The sequence below is a fragment of the Centroberyx affinis genome, unplaced genomic scaffold (assembly GCF_046629955.1).
Source record: "Centroberyx affinis isolate AG114_WGS23_722 - 3 ecotype Tasmania unplaced genomic scaffold, CSIRO-AGI_Caff_v1 ptg005310l_1, whole genome shotgun sequence".
Lineage (NCBI taxonomy): Eukaryota > Metazoa > Chordata > Actinopteri > Beryciformes > Berycidae > Centroberyx > Centroberyx affinis.
The window spans coordinates 398032-418669 of NW_027282648.1; the positions used below are offsets into that span (position 1 = coordinate 398032).

The 20638-nt window shown below is 43.4% G+C and overlaps 1 protein-coding gene across 1 annotated transcript in view; it reads left to right on the forward strand.

The window, feature by feature from the left end:
* Nucleotides 1-20060, forward strand: part of efl1 (elongation factor like GTPase 1) — an 86459-nt gene extending 66399 nt beyond the window's left edge. The window contains 6 exon segments of the mRNA XM_071546545.1: nucleotides 5585-5718; nucleotides 6266-6382; nucleotides 7012-7216; nucleotides 7589-8103; nucleotides 10004-10188; nucleotides 18409-20060. Coding sequence (XP_071402646.1) covers nucleotides 5585-5718; nucleotides 6266-6382; nucleotides 7012-7216; nucleotides 7589-8103; nucleotides 10004-10188; nucleotides 18409-18597 — 1345 coding nt within the window. The 3' untranslated portion in view covers nucleotides 18598-20060.
* Nucleotides 20061-20638: the final 578 nt, after the last annotated feature.

Sequence of the window (20638 nt, forward strand, 5' to 3'; positions counted from 1 at the left end):
GAAAACACAAGAAAAAAAAAGTAAATGAGGGAAGATTATTTTTATATAGTTATATAAAATTATAAATCAAATTGATGAGGCAAATACTAGCATCAAACTTATACCAAAGGCAAATATGACCAACTGCAGTTAGACAGAAGCTTTTACTGAAGAAGAGCCACCTCATATACTGTGTGGCACAAACTGAGCGCTTGGTCTGGCCTTTTCCAAACACACATAACAATCCCCAGCATATCTTGCTCCCTCACACTCTCATTCTCTCTCAACACACACACACACACACACACACACACACACACACACACAACTCAAGAACACTGACTCTGCACTCTTCCGCGGCTCGCTGCTGTTCCTTTTACATCTAGTAATTACCGAAGCCTTGTATCTGTGAGCAGTGTTTGGCATCAAACATGAAAAGGAGACACAAGAACCAATTTCATCGAGTTCAAATCAAACACGTTTCAGAGAGGAAATGTCAAGCTCAAAGAAGCGCGCGCATTAAAATCTTAAAGGGTAGAGGAGAGGAGAGGAGTGCGGAGAAAAGAGGAGGAAAACGGAGGAATCAGACGGAGGACCTCTAGCAGGCAGGCGTGGGCAGAACGAGGTCAAAGACAACTTTCTGCATATGGCACACACACACACACACACACACACACACACACACACAAGCGACTCTGACAGTAAAAAAAAAAAATCTTTAATAACAATTTAAACTTGCCGCTCTTTATATGATTGCCAGTTGTGGGTGTCTTGGTAAATAATGCAATAAAAATCACCAATAATAGCCCACTACAACTTAACAAGTACAACTTAATAACTAAATCGAACATACAGATAGTATCTAAAAAAGGATTAAGCCCACTTACAGTGAAGAAGTCCAACAAACAACAAGCTAAAGCACCTGAGCACCTGGAAAGCACTAGCGCATCCTTATCTAACAATAGAGTTAACAAAGTGCTTCACAGGAAGGCCTCAAAACAAGAACAGTAGAATATATAAGGAGGTAAAAATAGACAGAGACACATTAAGAAGAAAATAATTTGATACCCAACTTTTTTTTTTACGAGTTGCTATTTTTGCCGTGTCCCGCATCATTTGGGAATAAGCTGCTACTTGTCATGTCGGTGTTAGTGAAATGTATTAGGATTCCACTCTCTCTCTCTCTCTCTCTCTCTCTCTCTCTCTCTCTCTCTCTCTCTCTCTCTCTCTCGCCTGGTGAACCATATCTGTGGCGGTCCGTGTGGAAAAAAGGAGGCCATATCTAATGCTGCTGCTATGTTTAGAGCCGGGCCAGACGCTCCCGGCTCGGGACAGAGACAGGAAGAGAGGGCAGGGGCTGGCTGGCTGGCTGACGGACTAGCTGGTCGGCTTTGTGGCCGGCTAGCTAGTTGTCTGGCCGGCTGATTGGCTGGGTAATTAGCAGGCTAAACTAGCTGGATCACTGGCTGGCGAGGTGGCCGGTTGGCTCGTTGGCTGATTAGGCTGGATGGTGGGAAGGGCTGAAGCTCTGACTGCACTGATACCTGTCTGACCCCTTTGTGACATTACTGGCCCGCAGCCAATCGCATGACGCGCTCGGAATGAGGTCGGCGCTGCTCGGCCACTCATGCGGCACGAGACTTTGACATCACAACACGGACACTTTGGGATTCTCTCTCTCTCTCTCTCTCTCTCTCTCTCTCTCTCTCTCTCTCTCTCTCTCGCTTTGTCCTCAGAACTGGATCAACTGCCAAGTCATCTGACGCCGGCATGTTAAACAGCGCTGTGTAATGTGATTAGCTGACGATTTAGCGCTGCGTCGAGATCCAGAGAAGGAGACAGAGTTCACTTCACTGCTTCGAGTCTGTTTGCAGCCGGAAACCTCCAAATTGCCCCTATTTTAATGTTGCAGCAAAAAACATCCATTTCCTGTATGCACAGTCATGTTTTCACAACGCGCGAGAGCCTCGGAAAAATCAGCAAACCTTGAGAGAGAGAGAGAGAGAGCGAGAGAGAGAGAGAGAGAGAGAGAGAGAGAGAGAGAGAGGGGGAGAGGGAGAGGGAGAGGGAGAGAGAGAGGGAGAGAGAGCGAGCTGTGAAACTAGTCTCAGAGTGGTAGATTGTAAATGTATTCTTGGACAGAGTATTTGGATCTGGATTAAGCTTATAAGTCTAGACCTGTCCTCCTGGATGCGTTTTGAATACAAGGAAGTGTACATCTTGACTAGACTTTTCTTTACGGTGCACCTCAACACAGACACCGTCCGTGTTTCTGACCCATTTCTTGTCACCATGAAGTGAAGGAGAGGGAGGGAGCAAGGCGAGGCAGGGACAGTGACTGACTGGGGATTAAGTGCTTTCCGTCCTGTTTTCTGATGTGATGTCTCTAACTGGATTAGACGAGCATGCGTGTGTGTGTGTGTGTGTGTCAGTGTGTCAGTGTTCCTGTTTGTGTCTGTGTTTGAAAGTAATGCTGTCTCAGCCGCTCCGTCTGCTCCACCTTGTCACACACACAGTGGTCTTTTTAGGAATGACCTAGTGACCCCCGGGTCAGCCAAGGAGCGTCTGTGTTGGTCAATAAACCCCCTAATACAGACAGGCAGGCAGTTAGACTGAAAGCCACCTGCTGTTTTGAGCGTTGCTAATCGTTGTGAGTGGCTGGTCTGTCTCCCCTCCCAAGTGGAAGGCCAACATGTTCTGTGTACTGCTGCTGTAATCCTAGAAAGCCAGACTGCACAAGACTACCGGCAAACACTTTAGCTACTGGTAGTTTTGTTCATTTTTTAACTTTGGACATTTGGGAGTGTAGTGTGGTGTAAGCTACTGTTACACTGATATATTGGTTTGCTAATATATTGGACTGATTTAGGTCTTTTTTTAAATCACACATCGGTGTCGTCCACCTCTGATATGATGCAGATTGTTTGATTACATATTTACTGTAGAATTGATCAATACTACACTGGTTGGTTGTCTATGGGAAGACCTTAACCTAAATTGATTCTCATGGGACATTTTGATCAGATGGAGAAGTATGGAGAAGTATGGATCAGTATGTTTCTACTAATAATATCCGGGGGTTCAATGGAGAGTTTGTGTCCCATGGTCTAAATGCTGTTTCAAAAGTTTATTTTCAAGAATAAAAGTCTCAGGGAAACACAGATTGCTGTGATTGTTTGGCATGAAAGTGGTCAAATTTAAAGATCAGCACAAAATTTCAGCTATCAGCAGTTTAAATCCAAAAATATCAGCCTTCAGAAATCAGTTGAATTTTAGTTTAAGCTACAGTAGGTCTACGTCTGGCATCATCATTATCGTCATGGCAACATCATTATCACCATCATCATGGTGAAATGCCAACTACCAAGCCCAAATTTACAGACACGCAAAGCAGCATGACATCTCTGTCAGGTGAAAACCTTGTATCTCCAAACTGTCAACGTTATAGGAACTTTGAAAGCCAGCCTCGATTTTAGACTGATGACCATTGCATTTATTTTTTTCCAATGGGGTTTTAAAAGGTTTTCATAAACCCCAAGGGTTTGTAGAATTTTCTCAACCCACAGAAGACCATGTAATCATTCAGTTCAAGTTAAACCATGAAAATCACCTAAACTGGAGGTTTTCACATGACAACAGCCACATCATCGATGCAGCGCTGAGCAGGTTGTGTGTAAACAAGTGCGGCGATATTGCACCGCAACATTTGGTCCATCCATGTGTTGTTCTGAGCGGACACCATCTACCGTGCAGATAAGCCCTATTCACCCGCGCTTTTCACACAAACAAACTCTGTCTCTGTGCGCGGGGAAAATCTTTTATCAGCCTGAACGTTTTGAAGCAAATGTCAACAAGTACAAATTCAGTCGTGTGAAACGTCGCAACTAAGGTGTGAAGATTCCTAGGCAAAACACAGCTGAATAGGTCGTAGGTTAAAAAACAGCAGTTGGCGATGTACCTTACCTTCTGGGTCCATGTTGCTTGGTGATGTATTGATGTGCTTGATGTGCCAAATATAGATGACGGCACGGCACGGCAAGATATTTACAGCACAGCTACAATGGAGTTTGAAAGCGGAATATCTTTCAGGGACATTCAGCAATCATACAGTTAGAAATCCATCGTAGAAGAGGCAGAAAATGGACTTGCCGTACTGGTGGGTAAAAAAAAAAAAAGTAAATGACATCACTTCATCTCAAAATAATGCCTAGAATGCACTGAATATCACAAATTGATATCTAACAGCTTTACTTTCTTCACTTTTATTAGTTTGATACTGCACATTAAAAAAAACTGTGATGAAGTTTCGTCCAGGTATAGAAGCGTCTCACCCTAACCGACTGACCTGAATTTGCCTCTTAATGAAACATATCCCATTCCATTAGGCCATGTTTTAAAAAGTAGTTACTCAACAGCTGATGTAAGAGGCAAGCCTTAAACCTGTGTAAACTGTGTTTGTCAATGGGGTGAGCAGCCCACAAAGCCACAGAGTTGCAGTGGCAGCAGCTTGAAGCTGTCCTCCAAAATGTATTATTGGTCATATTAATATTTACTGCATCCCACATGGATTTTGTCCAGCCTTCCCTGTGTTGTTTATAAAGCCATGACTCCTCCAGGACAGATTTAAAGCAGAGACAGAGCAAGGACATGAGTTAGGAGAGGCAGAATATATTGAGCTTGGCTCTGTATGGCTTGCAGCACTTCTAATGTCTTTTTTATTTGGAATATAAAATAGGCAGGAAAGTGGTTCACTCATATATCTGCAATGGTGTCTTGTTACCTCTGCCGAGGAGATTTGTTTTTGCCCCGTTTGTTTTTCTGTCTGTCCGTCTGTCAGCAGGATATCTCAAAAACATTGGACTAGATTTCCATTAAATTTGGTGGACAGATAAGCCTTGGGCCAAGGAACAATTGATTTGGTTTCGGTGGTGATCCGGATCTGGGATTTTCATCATTAGAATATTATCTTTTTGTAGTCAGAACTGTGATACTAACAGAGATAGAAACTTGATTCCAAATCCTAGGGGTATGTTTGCAGGGTCGAGAATCAATTTAACTGAACATTTAAGATATAGGACTGATGACTTTGGGTGTAACAGCAATTCTTCAGAATTGTTCAGTGTTGGTTATGGTTTGCACCTTCCTTTGTGCCTTCTAGTTTATCTCTGGCCTAGACTTTATGCTGCCAAAAACTACTGTAGTTTCCATTGCAATCTAAAGACTGCAGTCAATAAACAATTACTTAAAAGAGAATGGGAACATTTTCTCACTGTTGTTGCATCAACTTTCTTTCATTCATTCTTGTTCTCTTGATTTCTCGCTTTCTTGTTTGCTGGTTTGCTTGCTTGCTTTTGTTGCTTTAGGTAGAGGATACAGAGCATGCGGGTCTAAATCTAATAGAGCTAGAGATCTGTTGTGTCTAGAGTAATTACAACTGTAAACAGCCTGCTGGGTGGCCATAACAGTGGATCTAGCACACTATTATTATAATATATTAATATTATATTATAATACAGACGATTGAGACCCATTGATGTCTCATCTAACCTGACCACATGGGTACCTGTCATCATTATCAACAGGATTTTCATTTGTCTTTGTGAAGGTTTGCTAACATTGAGATCAGCGCGTCCAAGCCCATCATTCCATTCAGAGAGACGGTGGTGCGTCCTCCGAAGGTGGACATGGTCAACGAGGATTTGGGCAAGCAGCAGAAAGTGGCCATCATTCACCAGGTGAGTGGCCATGGCTGAACAGACAGAGAACAGAGCGCCACCTATAGAAACTCAAACTGCATCAACAGAAAATCCAAGGAAAAAGACACACTGTTTGATTGACAGGTGCACAAACACCACAGCAAAGATGACAAAGATGAAGACAATTTTTGTTATTTTTATTTATATTTTGTTATGAGGAACTCAGATTACCAGTTTATGGGTCAGCACTAGAAACACTGTCATTCAGGGGCCGAAGCTAACTTGCCTCAAACAAGCTGAATCAGGAATACATATTTATATTATTTTTTATATTTTTTTATATATTTTAAATTAAGTTAGTCTGTCTAATAAGCACTGCAGCACTGTGGTTGCAGGTTTGCATGTGTTGGTTTGGTTGGTTTGAATGAGGAACGAAAACAAAAAGCTGTTTTTGACAATGAATAAACTTTCTCTCTATCATGTGACAAGTCCCAGGTGGCAAATAAGAAAGTCAAAATGTCAAAATAACCTCTAAAATGTGTGTGTGTGCATGTATGCGTGCGTGTGTGTTTGCTGCTAGGTGAAAGAAGAGGCGTCTCAGGGCCGTTTGTCCGACACCCTCCATCTGGACCCCAGTGGTCTGGTCACCCTCACCACTCCCAACAGACTGGCCACTGTGGGCGTCCGGGCCATCCCCCTGCCCCAGGGTAAGACTGGGACACACACACACACATACACACACACCAGGCAAGCTAAAGGTTCAGAGTAAGCTGAACTCCCGTCTAAATTTAATGTGGCAAACCTGATTTTTGTGAAACATCTTTACTGTGTTGTGTCAAACAAGGACAGATTGTGTGCAGTCCCATGGCACTTAGACAGAAACAGAGGGGAAGGACGTGATTCATCTCTTTTGGAACAGTCCTAACTTTTCCTGCATTCCGAGAATAAATTCCATGACCACTGAAATTGACTTGTCTTAAACCGCCGAGAGTCTGCAGGTTTTCATTCTAACCAAAGACTACAGCAGGTGGTTCCATTAATTAGCAAACCTTCAACCAGTGAGGAGGAATTAATCAGTGAAATCACCCGGTGAAGTGTTTGGTTGGAATGAAAACCAGCAGACTCTTGGCACTCCGTGGAACAGGATTGCCCATCCCTGTCTTAAGCTATTAAAATGCTCTTTCTCTTCCCCTTGCTTCTGGGTTGTAACTCTAACAGCTGTTTTGTGTCGCGAGGGTAGGAGCGAGAACTCGCTATGACGCAACGGGGAATCCTCTGTAGACCCGTAGACCTCTGCAGATACTTTATTATACTTAATTTCTGTACTTTCTGTCAGAGGTGACCCGTCTGTTGGAGGGCAGTTCGGAGCTGGTCCGGACCCTGGAGCAGGTGAATATGTCCCTGAGGGAGGGGCGGAGCCTGGAGGTGAGCCCCAGGACCTTGGAGGCCATCGCCGGGCTCAAGGCCCAGCTGGAGAGCCTGCTGCAGGGGAGGAAGTGGAGGAACGCTGTGGAGAACATCTGGGCCTTCGGACCGCGCAGGTCTGACACTGATCATGTAGACTAGTAGACTAGCCCATTTTTAGTGAAATTTTGTTCTGTATGAAAGGGCTTATAATCCGTTCAGTAGAGCCCTCTTGCTTGTAGCCATGTAAACGCTTAAACCGACTTATTTCTTTGGTTGAATACAAAATATAATTTCTGCGCATGTTTGTCCACTTAGAGGAAGGGATGTCAACAAGTTTCTGGCAAAGTCTAAAACATGCCAGGTGCAAACCACAATACATCTTTCTTCTTGAAAACTGAAAGATTTAAGAATCGTTCTACGCATCAGTGGTCTGAATGCTCAAAACAATGACTCAGGATTATCACTCTGCCAGTGATAAAACAATGTCATTACTGTATTGTGTTCAGGTATGGGCCCAACATCCTGCTGAACAGTGTGGAGGGCTACCAGCGGCCGTCTGTGTGGCAGTGTCTGGTCAGGGGAGAGAAAGCAGGCGAGGCTGGAGGCCAGCCTGCTGCTCTCAGAGACTTTGACAACAGCATCGTCAGCGGCTTCCAGCTGGCCGCTCTGTCGGGGCCGATGTGTGAAGAGCCGCTGATGGGAGTGTGCTTCTCCCTGGAGCGATGGGACATCCGGTCCTCCTCTCAGCCACAGCACCAGGACTCCCCGGAGGAGGACCCCGCCTCCCCCGAGGCCTCGGTGGACGGCGAAGCCACGGCGGAGGGAACGAGCGAGACGCTGCCGGGGCGGAGCCAGGCCAGACGCAGGGCGGAGGCCGGCTCGGTGGACTGCTACGGACCGGTCTCCGGACAGCTGATCGCCTCTATGAAGGAGGCGTGCCGCCATGCCTTCCAGGCTCAGCCCCAGAGGCTCATGGCTGCCATGTACACCTGTGAGATCATGGCCACCGCTGAGGTGCTGGGTAAGAGACTGTCACACGCTAGATGTTTAAATGAGGGCCCACAGTGACAGACAAACCTTGGGCCTTGGAGACTTGCAATATGGTTTCTTAGCTTCTCTGTATTACACAACATACACAGATTACAGGGGTTCAGTTTCTCACTCAAGGACTCACTTCTAATGTTAATGCACACATATTGGCTTTTTAATGGGCGATTGAATCCGTAACCCTCCGGCCACAATATTGTCTCCTAACCACGAGGCCGCTCTGCTGCCCCTTTACTTTCTCTACAATTTAATTAGTTTATCCACGGGAATGGAAACGTCCAACAGTTGCCGAGGTCGACCTCGTAGCTAATTAAGCCGACGAGAGCGTTGAGATGGTGAGCCTCGCTTGTGCGCAACTCCCACTCGCTTGCTGTCGTTACTCGCAAACAAAATCTGAACACATCAGGCGTTACGCAATTCCGCCCCCCCCCCCCGCTCGCAGAGGCCAAGGCCCCCCGAAAATGTCAAGTTGGGTAATTTCAGCAACAGAGCGAGTGACCGGCCCGCAAAGCAACACCTTCCAGTGCTCAGCCTTGACTAATGCTCCAAAACAGCCCCTAAATTGTTGTCCTCTGAAAGTCATTAAGATGAAAATGAGGCTTGAAATGCCGTTTAGCGTGTTGGTAAACAATATCTCCAGGCTTGTTAGCAGCCGCAGCAGCTCGTTAGACAAAGAAGTGCTTTGTCAGCCGAATCAAAACAGGCCTATTAAGTGAGCTGTTATCTGACAAATATCCAGAAATCTTATGACTTTTTGCTCTTTTGTGCTGCTGGTGTAATTTGAGATGCACCGATACCACTCCGTCACCGCTGATGCTGAGTCTAAATTTTAATTACCATCTAATGGGATCCATTCGTTTTACTTAACAGTATAGATTTATGCCATTGTTTGGGGCTCTTTGGAAAAACATAACTGAGATATAGTCCAATTTTCCCATAATCCATTTTAGGATTTAACATCCTTTTATGTGTGAAGACAACAGGAAAGCAAGTCATTTTTCTTGTCTTTCTGACATGTTACACATGGCTCTTGGGATCAAGTTTTAGTTTCAGGGAAAATCCTCAGATGCTGCTACCTGTGTTAGCCTGTTATCAGTAAATCTCTAATTAGGTATTGTGTTTCAGTGTGTTACTCTTCCATGTATTACATAAACCAAAGACTCTACCCAGTGCATGGTTCACATTGATTATGCCTGGTGTTGTGATTGCATATGTGCGAGTAGATGTTTATCCACTTAGGGGCTAACACTGTTTGCATACAGACCTATTGATTAAGCTGATCAATATGTATATTAGATCACGTGTGTGTGTGTGTGTGTGTAAGTGAGGGTTAGGGTATATAATCAATAGCTGCATCATTAGATTGTGTGGTAATAGCTGGCCACATATAGACTGTTAACAGTAACAGAGTGCTGTTGCTTTACACAATTATCCCCTGAATAATTGTCCACACCATGATCTTAGTATGTGGCCGAGTATGGTTGAAGTTTGTGTGTGTGTGTGTGTGTGTGTGTGTGTGTGTGTGTGTGTGTTAACCTACAGTATATATCTCTCCACTTTCAGGCCATGTGTGTAAATAAATATTTGTGTGTTAACCAAGGGTGGAAGTAACTAATTGTATTTACTCACATTGCTGTAATTGAGTAGCTTTTTTGTCTACTTTCAGTTCAGCAATTTTACTTTTATTTAAGTATGTGTTTTTTTATGTTTTGTACTTAGTACTTAACAACATATTAAATCACATCCATTACAGTGTGCACATTTTGTGGCTACAACCCCTGTCTGTCTCCTTTCTTAGGCTGTGTGTACGGTATGTGTATTGTGTGTGTATGTGTGTGTGTGTGTGTTAACCCCGTCTCTCTCTTCTGTACCAGGCCGGGTGTACGGTGTTCTGGGGAAGCGAGAGGGGCGCGTCCTCCACGAGGAGATGAAGGAAGGGACGGACATGTTCATCATCAAGGCCGTTCTCCCCGTGGCCGAGAGCTTCGGATTCGCCGACGAGATCCGCAAGAGGACCAGCGGATTGGCCAGTCCGCAGCTGGTCTTCAGCCACTGGGAGGTGAGGATTTTTCATTATTATTATTCTTATTATTTTACCCCCACTATCCTGTCTGTTTTGTTAAACACAGTTGGATTTCATGTCCCTTCACATTCCCTGCTGTCCTTTTTCTTATACTGTTCATTTACAGCTTCACAACTTACATAAGCCATGTTCAGTTGGAAATAGTCTAGTTTTGCAAGCTTTGTTTCTTCATTTTGATTTTTAATTTGGTCTTAATTTCAACTCCAAGTAGCAATAACTGGAGGTCTTAAAAAGTCACCATTTCAATCCAATCAGTTCAATCCAATCATATTCATGTCAAGTGGGTTCTGCATCAGTATGTATTCACAATGCGCATACAGAAATCATATAACTAAAAGTGCAAATCCATGTACATTTTTAATAGACTTGCTCTTGTCTTGCCGCCAAACCCTTATTATAAAAAGACAAAACTTGGCCCCTATTTTTATTCCTTGCACTTATTATTATTCTGCCACTTGTTTTGTTGGTAATACATGAGCATTCCTGGTGAAGCAGGAATTTTCTTAACTTCTTATGCTTATGCTCCTTGTACTTTAGCATGTTGAAATGTTATTAACAATAATAATACACCAAACGTCCTACTCACCCAATAAATTAAAACAACAAACACAAATTGTAAATTGTTGGCTGTACATGAGTTTTAACTTATTCTGCTGCTGTACATACTCAAAGTCGCTCTAAATACGAACGTCTGCTAAATGCCTAAAACTTAATAATAATAAATGCCCAATTCCCCCACGGGGATGATTAAAGTTTCATCTAAAATCCTAGAAATGTAAAAAGGGAAAGAAGCCCAGAGGGAATGAAAGCGAGGAAGGCCCATAGATTTTTTCAGCCCTAGACAACGATCATGTCTTCTTGATAGCGATGCAAAAGTTTGTTGATCTGTACTGGGCCCAGAATAGGTTTTGGAAACCCAACTGGCATACTGGTCCTGCAGAAAGCTGGTCTCAGGTCAGCCCTTAAGTCGTTTACGCCCACAAATCAAGATTCAAGCTCACGTATAAAGAGGAGGTGGGTGGTGGGATTCACTTCGCTGCTCTTATTGACTGTAGTTGAACTAGCTTTCACCTCCTAACCCTTCCCCCCAGACCTTGTTAAAACACACAGAAACACACACACACACACACACACACACACACACAGATACACGCGCGCACAAGTTACGCCTGCATTCCTGATTCGTGACCTTACTAGCCTGCTCTCTATCGCTGCCTTTTTAACACCTGTGTAGACATCACACGCATGTGCATACACACAGACACACGCGCATCTCCAGAGCCAGAGCGTCGACTGGGCTTGTTATGTGCGGCCGTGGGTCAATGAGGCCGTCTGGTTAATGAGATGCTTTCCTCAGGGGAGTTGGGATCAAAGCTGAGATAGACGCCACATGTGCTTCAGAGCGTTATACCTGCCGCTTGGCTGGCTCCAGCCCCAACATACACACGCTCGCCTCAACGGCTCCTGGGCCATATGGACGGGGTCGGCTGGGGTAACGGGTCAAGCTGTCTGTAACGAGGGAGAGGCCATTCTGTGCTGTCGTATAGTACGTTTTCAAAGCAGATCATTTATCATCTCATTATCGTTTGAATATAATTTATGTTAACTGTTGCTGGTTGAATTTTGAAAGTTTGCATTTATTGCTGCTTTGAGATGCTGCCGGGGTGAGAGAACATTAGCATCTACACTACTGTCACACTGACTGCCAGACATTTTTCATTTGTCATCCCGAGTATTGTATGTCATACTCAGGGTGGGAAACCCTAACCCAAAAGACAGGGAAAATACACATGAAAATGTATTGTTGGTATTGTCAAGAGATGAACAGTGAACAATCAAAGGCTACAACAACACAGGGATCATCTGTGACATTGATCTAATAACTTAAGCGAATGGTAGCAGGCAGCTACTTCATGTAGTTAATGTTATATTTTCTCCAAACCAACTAGGTCAAATTATGTTAGTGTGTGGCTGACAGCAACTTCTTAACGCAACAGTTTTAAGAAGCTAAAGTCACCTAGCATTAGCTAGCAGATACATTTAACATAAACAATTTCACTGTCAAAGAAGTGCCACTAAGGATATGAAGCATAAGGATACTATGTTGGTATATTACTATACTAAAGATAATGGTGACAATAAAAATTTGAACCGGTTGGTTTGGAGTTAAATATGAGTTAAACATATTAAGTAACCAGCAAAGACAGCTAACATTAGCTTATGCTAAGGATCAACATGGATGTTCCTTTAATCCAGCTGTTTTGGTTTGGACCTTCTCCAGCTATGCTCATCTCACGCAATTTTGGTGTATATTTTAATGTTTTTGTCCAAAGACCAGTTAAGTTTGCCTGCTTTGCTGTCCACCCCAAGTATGACACAAATCAAATGGCTGCTTTGTGAATAAAGTGAATTCCTTTATTAAAAACATCTCCAAATTTGCCCAGAGAAGGAACACTGCCATGGCTTCATGGTACAGAGGTGCTCAGTGGAAGTTGGGGTGATCAAACCTGAGGAGCGATGAAAAAAAAACGAATTCAAGGCACTCCTCTCTAGGAAAACATTTTAAAAGCATTTATTTTAGTAGCTAATGCATAATTACAATTAATAGCGCCTGTGTTTGTGCCCTGAGGAAGGTTAGCATGTGCCGCAGGGTGTCGGTGCAACTTTTAATCTGTAATTCTATGCATTAGCCACGAAAATAAAGGCCTTTTAACTATTTTGTAAAAGAAGACTGCCTTGGATTTGTTTTTCTGAGACCATTTAACAGCATTTGTGGGGAAAAAATCCATCCACAGACAAGGAAACTGAGAAACTTGCAAACGCAATTGGCCAACTGAATATGTACACAGCTTGTGTGTGTGTTGATTGAAGTCCATGATTTTTTGTTTTGTTTGTGCCAATCGGTTTGGTTGTCCCTTTCCATTCCTCCTGCTGGTGTCTGCACACTGTCAGCATAGTTAAAGATATCAGCGCTCATTTTCCTCCCTTCAGAAGAAGCCATTTATCCTCATACAGTATGAAAAAACAACTTCCACAGAGCGAGATAATCCATCACAGTAAATAGAAGCCTTCATTTGGTTTTGTCAAAGTTTCCCCCCTGTAGACTGCAGAGTGAAGACAAATATGTTTACAGAAGAAGTGACTTGAAATTGTCATAATGCAAACTGAATAATGAAACTGGAACAGTTGATGCTGCACAGCTAGCAAGGCAGCGTGGGACTGGACAGCATCTGCACTTGTCTGTGTGTTTGTTTCCATACAAACAAGCAGAACAATTCAAAGTGGGACCTCTTTCTGTTTTGGTTTTGGTCAGTCCTGCACATTTTGTGGGAAATCATACCCAGGGACAAATAGAATAAACACATAGAATTAACCAATTTACACCGTGATGGTCTCACTTTTCTACAGCCACGACACTATGCTGTCAAAATTAATTTGAGAATGATATATTGAGGTAAATGTTCTACAAGTAGGGGCTTTTAAAACATCAAAAAACTGCTAATTAAAAAAAGCTATTCACATGCGCCATGCATTGCAAAATGATTGGGGAATTTGAACTAGACGCAGACAGTAGGAAATGTGCTATAGCTGCAAAAGACACCAGTATTCTCCTTTCAACAGGACACTTTAGCACTCTGCAGTTGTGGAATCCTTTCAATGCAGCCTTTGTATCTCCGAGAAAGAGAGACCTTGTTTGAACCCTCCAACTGAGGACACAGAATATTTAAAACCTCGCTATCTTCTTCTCCTCTCCGCGCTCGTCTCTTGACCCCTCTTACCTCGCGCTCGGTCTGACTGGATATGCTGACAGACTCCCTCATTCAGTGTTCAGAGGGGTGTCCCGATTAGGTCGGCCCGGCTTAATCAGTTTTTAGGATGACCCGTAGTTACCTCCTGTCTGGCTGGGAGACTCTGAGAATAGATTTACGTGTGTGTGTGTGTGTGTGTGGGTGTGTGTGTTTACATGCATGCAAGTATCTATCTGTGTGTTCGTACTGCCAAAGATCAAGTGGTGCCTGGTCCAGGTTGCTTGATCTAATTGGCTGAATGGCTAAATTCCCTGGTGCTCGCTAATAAGTGCGTATGACACACACACACACACACACACACACACACACACATACACATGAACAGATACACACACACACCATGGTTTACTTATAATTCTTTACAATGTACTTAATGTAATTTAGGATCAAAATAGTCACCGCTGAATCCTCATATCAACAATCTGGTGATGTTTATAGAGACATGTTTGGAGAGAAAGAAAGAAAGAAAGAAAGAAAGAAAGAAAGAAAGAAAGAAAGAAAGAAAGAAAGAAATGCCTTGTTATAATAATAAGAATACAATACAATATAATAATAATGATAATCATTCTTATTATTATTATTATTATATTGTATGTATGCAGCACAAGTGCTTTACAGGATAACTAAGAATGTATGCGATAAGAAAAATGAATGAAACATTAAAAACCAAAATACAAACCATTGTTCAAATAAAAGCATGGCTGTTTTAAAGGACACTGAGATACCAGAGCCTAGGGGCCCCGGCGACTACATCATTTAATATAATATAATCTTACAAATACCGTCCACATACCTTCAGCGCCATGAACCTGGAGGACATTGTACAAACCATTCCTCCAACTTTATATTGCTCTTTATCTGGTATGAAAACACCCTCAAACTGAAGCTGAAGGTCTGCACTTTGACCTCCTGTTCAGTGTGCCACTCACACCCAGAGAAGTGAAGAGAAGCAGTAGAATTTCTCCATACTGTTAAACTGTGGGTTTTGAAGGCCAGTACCAATACCAATATTTTTGAATTGAAGCTGCCAGTAGTGGATATTTTGTGCCAGTATTCAATATCTTTAATTTGGCCAAAAAATTCCCCAAAAATACACGTATTATTTTCATGGTGGAAAAGCCTCTGAATCAGCATTTAGACCATGGGACATTTCATGCATACTTGTATAGAAACCAATGAAAATCTCTCATTAGAATCGATTCAGGTTAAGGTCTTCCCATAGACAACCAGTGGAGTATTGATCAATTCTACAATAAATATGTAATCAATCAAACTGCATCATATCCATCATGTTGGAGATACCAACTGGCTGTTGTCCAGTTTTTAATAAAAGGACAATATCGTTCCCATATATCAGTCTAACCCTATATAACTATATAAAGTATAAAATGCCTCATATATATTATAGCTGCAATAGAGCCAGTGTAGGACTTAGGCCCTTTGCGTGTGTACCGTGACCTTCCTGTCATCATTTTAACCCTGGCCATCTCCCCACACCTCAAAACACACACACACACACACACACACATGCACGGACACAAACATACCCCCCACCCAGCACATTTTCTTGCAGCCATTGTGCCTGTGCCTCGTTAAAAGTTGTCTGTCCGATTTCATTTATCTGCAGACGCTTACTCACCAGACACTGACAATGAGTTTCTAGTGAAGCCCCCACACACCCCACCCCCCCACACCCCCCGCCCCAGCCTCCCTGCTTCAGGACCCACTCTGTGCTGATGTCAGCATTTCTCCTGACAGCGATTTGATATGGCCGGGATATTCGATTAGCATATGAATGAGCGCAGAAACAGAGGGGGAAGATTTTGAGCGTGGTATTGTTGTGTAACTGGAGGGTTAGCGGCTCCTGTGGGGACGTTTACATTAGATTTCCATCAGAATGGAGCCTTTGTTCGGCCAAGCACCGGAGAACTGTGTGAATAAGTCTTGCATTGATCAGGGACAAGCATCTGTCGGACAGAATAAGTAGTTTGTGTGTGTGTTTGTGCGTGTGTGTAAAAATGCATGTGCAAGTATTCTTGGACTTCTGTAGACCTGCTAAAATCATATGACACACATTTTGCAAATCATGTATATATGCTGTAAGATTTATTTTTCTTCATATTCTCATGTTCTGTTATTGTGTTATTCTGTTTTATAGTACATATAGCTGATATTTTTAGGATGTTTCACCATCTCATACCATAGATATTTCATAGTTTTTGGTACATTTTGTACATATTGTACAATTTTTTTTGTTTATTTTTTATTCATTTTTTATTTGTCTTGGTATGTGCCACATTCCGGTCTTAACATGTTCTTAACATGTACTAGTGTTGAAACCTAAGGCCTTTTGATAGGGTCAAAACATTGCATTATATATAGTATTAAGAAAGCAGCTGTAATCCAGTGTGCAGATTATCCTTTTTTGAACCACTTTTCATGGCTCTTTTATCCAGCACCTGGCCTAAATATAAGTTGGATGTGCACACCTTTAATACCCTTTCTGAAATCGTCAGTTGCATTGTATTTGCCTGAACTTGTAGTTGGCTGAATTTGCTCTATTGTTATTTATACCTCCAATGCCATATTATTATTACAATAGTGAATTTCTGTGCTGTTTTTAAGCAGCAACTGATCATTTTACCACTGATACATTTGATGTATTTTGTGTTTACATAATGCCATTTTGTTAACTAGCTAACCATGGTGTCTGGTCAGCTAACCATCACTGTCTTGTTGACTCTGCTGACTCAAGCTACAACTCACAGTGTTTTGGAGTTGTTATATATTTAGAAATTATTTGGAGATTTGTAATGCGACTGCAAAGCCTCTATATAAAAACACCAAGGATCTTATGGATTTCCACTTTAACTTGGTCATGGATTGAATGCAAGTCACTGTGGTATCCTCAGTTTAGTATGGTGCAGTGTACTCTATCAGAAGAGAGCATCGCCACAAGGCTTTTGAAAAGAAATGTAACCCGAGCCAAGCTCACAGCAAGACTGAGCTCAGGGAACAGATTCTCTGACATTCAAAGGCGGCGTGGTCGCCTGCACACACACACACACACTTGTGTCTGTGTGTGTCTGTGTGTGTCTGTAGGTGTCTGTGGCCGTGCGTGCTGGCCGGTCTGTCTGTGTGCACTCGTGCGTACGCAGGTCCCGAAGTGAGCGGTGGGCCTCCTGTTGAACGCGTGGACACTCGTTCATTCATTCATTCATTCATTCTTTTAGACAGTCAGTCAGTCAAGCAGTTTACTGTTGTAGCCTATCCACCCCCCACCCCCCACCCCCCCCACTGGACCCCATTGTGCTCAGGCATATGCTGGTCACGTGGAGTGAGTGTGTGTGTGTGTGTGTGTGTGTATGTCTCCTGTAATCCGCCCGTTGTTGTAGCTCCCTCTCTGCCATCTGTCCCACTGCAACCAGAGCCAGGTGCAGGACCCCACTGCTAGTGCTGGTACAGTAATTGTACTCTGTGCGTATATGTGTGTCATGCGTCAGTTTGTGGCATTGAGACTGTGTGTGTGTGTGTGTGTGTGTGTGTGTATGTGTGTATAAATGCAGCAGCAGGCATTGCGTCACCCTCCGCCTCCCCTAGAAAGCTGCTGGGAATACAGGACTTGAACGTATACTCAAACACAGACACACCAACGCCCCGCTCATCTCAGCCGGGACCAAGTGGCACAGCTGTAGACAGAATGAGGTGTGTGTGTGTGTGTGTGTGTGTGTGTGTGTGTGTGTGTGTGTGTGTGTGCGTGCGTGTACATTCATTGCCGTAAGGGCCGGCTATCCTGTCCAGTCTTTGCTTTTTGATCCCTATAGTGGTTTCTCCAGTTGATTCAGTTTGACAGAAGAAGTCATGGTCTTAAATGTTGACATCAGGGGTCTTCAAAATTTTTCAAACAGATTTTAGTTGTTGATTTAATCTTGACTTGTATAGCTGTCTACAGTGTACATGGAGAGATAATAGTGGGGATCATTACAATAGTCATTCTTATGCCTTCTGTAACTGGGATCATTTCTGGTGAACTAAATTTTGTGCGTGATTTATAGAAAATGAAATGAAACTATTCCACATTTTCCTGGGGTGAAACTCTCGGAAACCTCTCTGAAGGACCCTTGGGTGGTTCCCAAACCTAATTTTGAGAAACTCTTAACTACATCCGTCTTATCAGTCTAAATGAAAGTAAAGTGGGACTGCAAGAGAGAAGAGCGTCCCATCCCCACTAATCGATTGATTGAAGGATAAACTTTATTGATCCCCATGGGAGAAAATGCAGATTTACTCATTTGCCCAAATTATATTCAGGTCACTGGCGGGACAATTTCTCTCATACTGTGACTTACATCATTTCCATCCCCCCCCCCCCCTCCCTCTGTCCCAGGTGATCAGCAGCGATCCCTACTGGGTCCCCACCACCGAGGAGGAGTACCTGCACTTCGGGGAGAAGGCCGACTCCGCCAACCAGGCCCTCAAGTACATGAACGCCGTCCGCCGCCGCAAGGGCCTCTACGTGGAGGAGAAGATCGTGGAGCACGCCGAGAAGCAGCGGACCCTCAGCAAGAACAAATAAGAGACCGAACAAACGGCACAAACTATCAACTCTTCCCTGACAGTGTTTGCCCCCCCCCGCCCCCCCGCGAGACTTTTTCGGGGGCGACGTCCATCCATCTGCTCCCGGGGCACGCCGCGCACGATGGATTGTGTTCTTCCGCGGCGTAATGACATGAACTTCTTGCTTTCCCCCCAGCAGATCGTTTGCGGAGTGATAGATATGTCTCGTCCAAGTGCAAAGGGGGGCTGATCCGTTCTGCAAGATTTATCGATCATGGACGCACTGTAATTGCAATTCCACACACAGTTGTAGCAAATTGCACTCAAAATCCTGTGCTGTTCATTCAATATACAGGGTCTTCTTGACTTCTTGTACGTTTTCTTGTGCTACAAAAGTACTTTGTAGCATGTGGATTTGGGATTTTGGGTCAAGAATGTATGCAAAGTACTCAGAGTTGAGTGACACTTTAAGAAATTCATGTCAAACAACAGAAAAATCTAGTTTGTAAAGGTATTTAGTCACACTCCCCAAACATTTTCTCCTTCTTTAGGAAATCGTGAATATATTTTCTTTTCAAAATTGTTCTAGTTAAACCTTTCTTGTTAGGAAGCCTTACACCAGGAATACATGTCATCCTTCCATCACTTTATACAAAAGTACAAGAGTACAGTAGGATTTTCTTGTCCTATTTCTTCATTGACTTCCACAGTAAAATTACCGAGGAGAATATGCATAGATAGCAATAGAGGAGAGTGCTTTGCATAGATTTGAGAGCAGATAAATCCTGAATAAATCTACTTTGAGCTAATTTTGCAGCGCAAGAAGAATGTACAGGAAAGTCAGGGGGTGGGTGAATCCTTTTCGTAGCCACTGTGCGCTTCTTCAACGCTCCATTTCTGTCCTAACGCAATCAGAACATCACATCAGTGTCCCCGACTGTTCCGTGTCACGCTCTCCAAAAGAAAAAAAAAACAAAGCGCCCTCAAATAGCCTTATCCTTTGTCACGCCCATGCTGGTGTGCAGCCAGTTGATAGCCCCGGCCCTGTGTGTCCACTGACTGCTAATGGCTGCCATGCTCGTCCTCTGAGACCGCCGCTAATGCCACGGATCGGATGGGCTCGTCTCGCATCACAGAGTCGGTTACAGTCATGCATAATTGAAGAGCCCCCTCTTTTTTTTTTTTTTTTTTTTTCTCCCGGAGAAATCCTGCAGTTTTGCTTTAGTCAAGTGGCTCGAATTAATTCCACAGCCGCCACCCCTCACCTCCCCGTTTTTTTTTAATTCTTTTTTTATTTCATTAAACAGACCCTGAAGACGGCATTTTAATTTGGAAAACACAAATATGATGGAAATTGGGAAATGAGAAGCGTTTTAATTATGAGGGAGGGCGGGTCACACTGGTGAGCTCTCGCCCGGCAGCCTGGGCTGCTGCAGATTAGACAAATCTTCTCATTTTACACTGTTTCATATGGAGCAATAAACGAAGCCAAATGGACTTATGTATGTTTGTGCATTTGTAAGATCTTATGTTTCCTCGCGTCTGTTTTCTAATAGATCTCAATGGTATCGCTGGCTAATGATTCTCAGAGCTGCACTGACCTCAGTAGACCCGCGGCTGCTGGAGAGAATAATAAGAGATCAGTTATTTTCCAGCAGCCCTCCCCTCTCTCCATCCAGCTCTGTCCCCACACCTCTGTCTCTCCACCAATCTATTTTTTATTTGTTACCTCACTTTTATCCACCCACTCCCTCTCTCTTTTACTGTCTCTCCCTCCTCGTGTGTGTCTCTTGTTAGGGTTAGACCGATATATTGGTTTGCCAATATCGGCCTTTTAGATATTAAATATCAGATATAAGCCAGCCAGTGTCATCTACCAGGAGGTGAGGATATGATTTTACTCAGCAGCTTCAGTGGTGTCTGAATTCACCCGACCATTTCTCTTAGCTCGTCACGATGAAAAAGGATGTGATGTCATTCTTGGGCATTTCAAACATGTAGCAGAGGAAATCGCTAGAAGATAGCTACCATGGTTTCGACAATAAATTCATCTTTGTGAA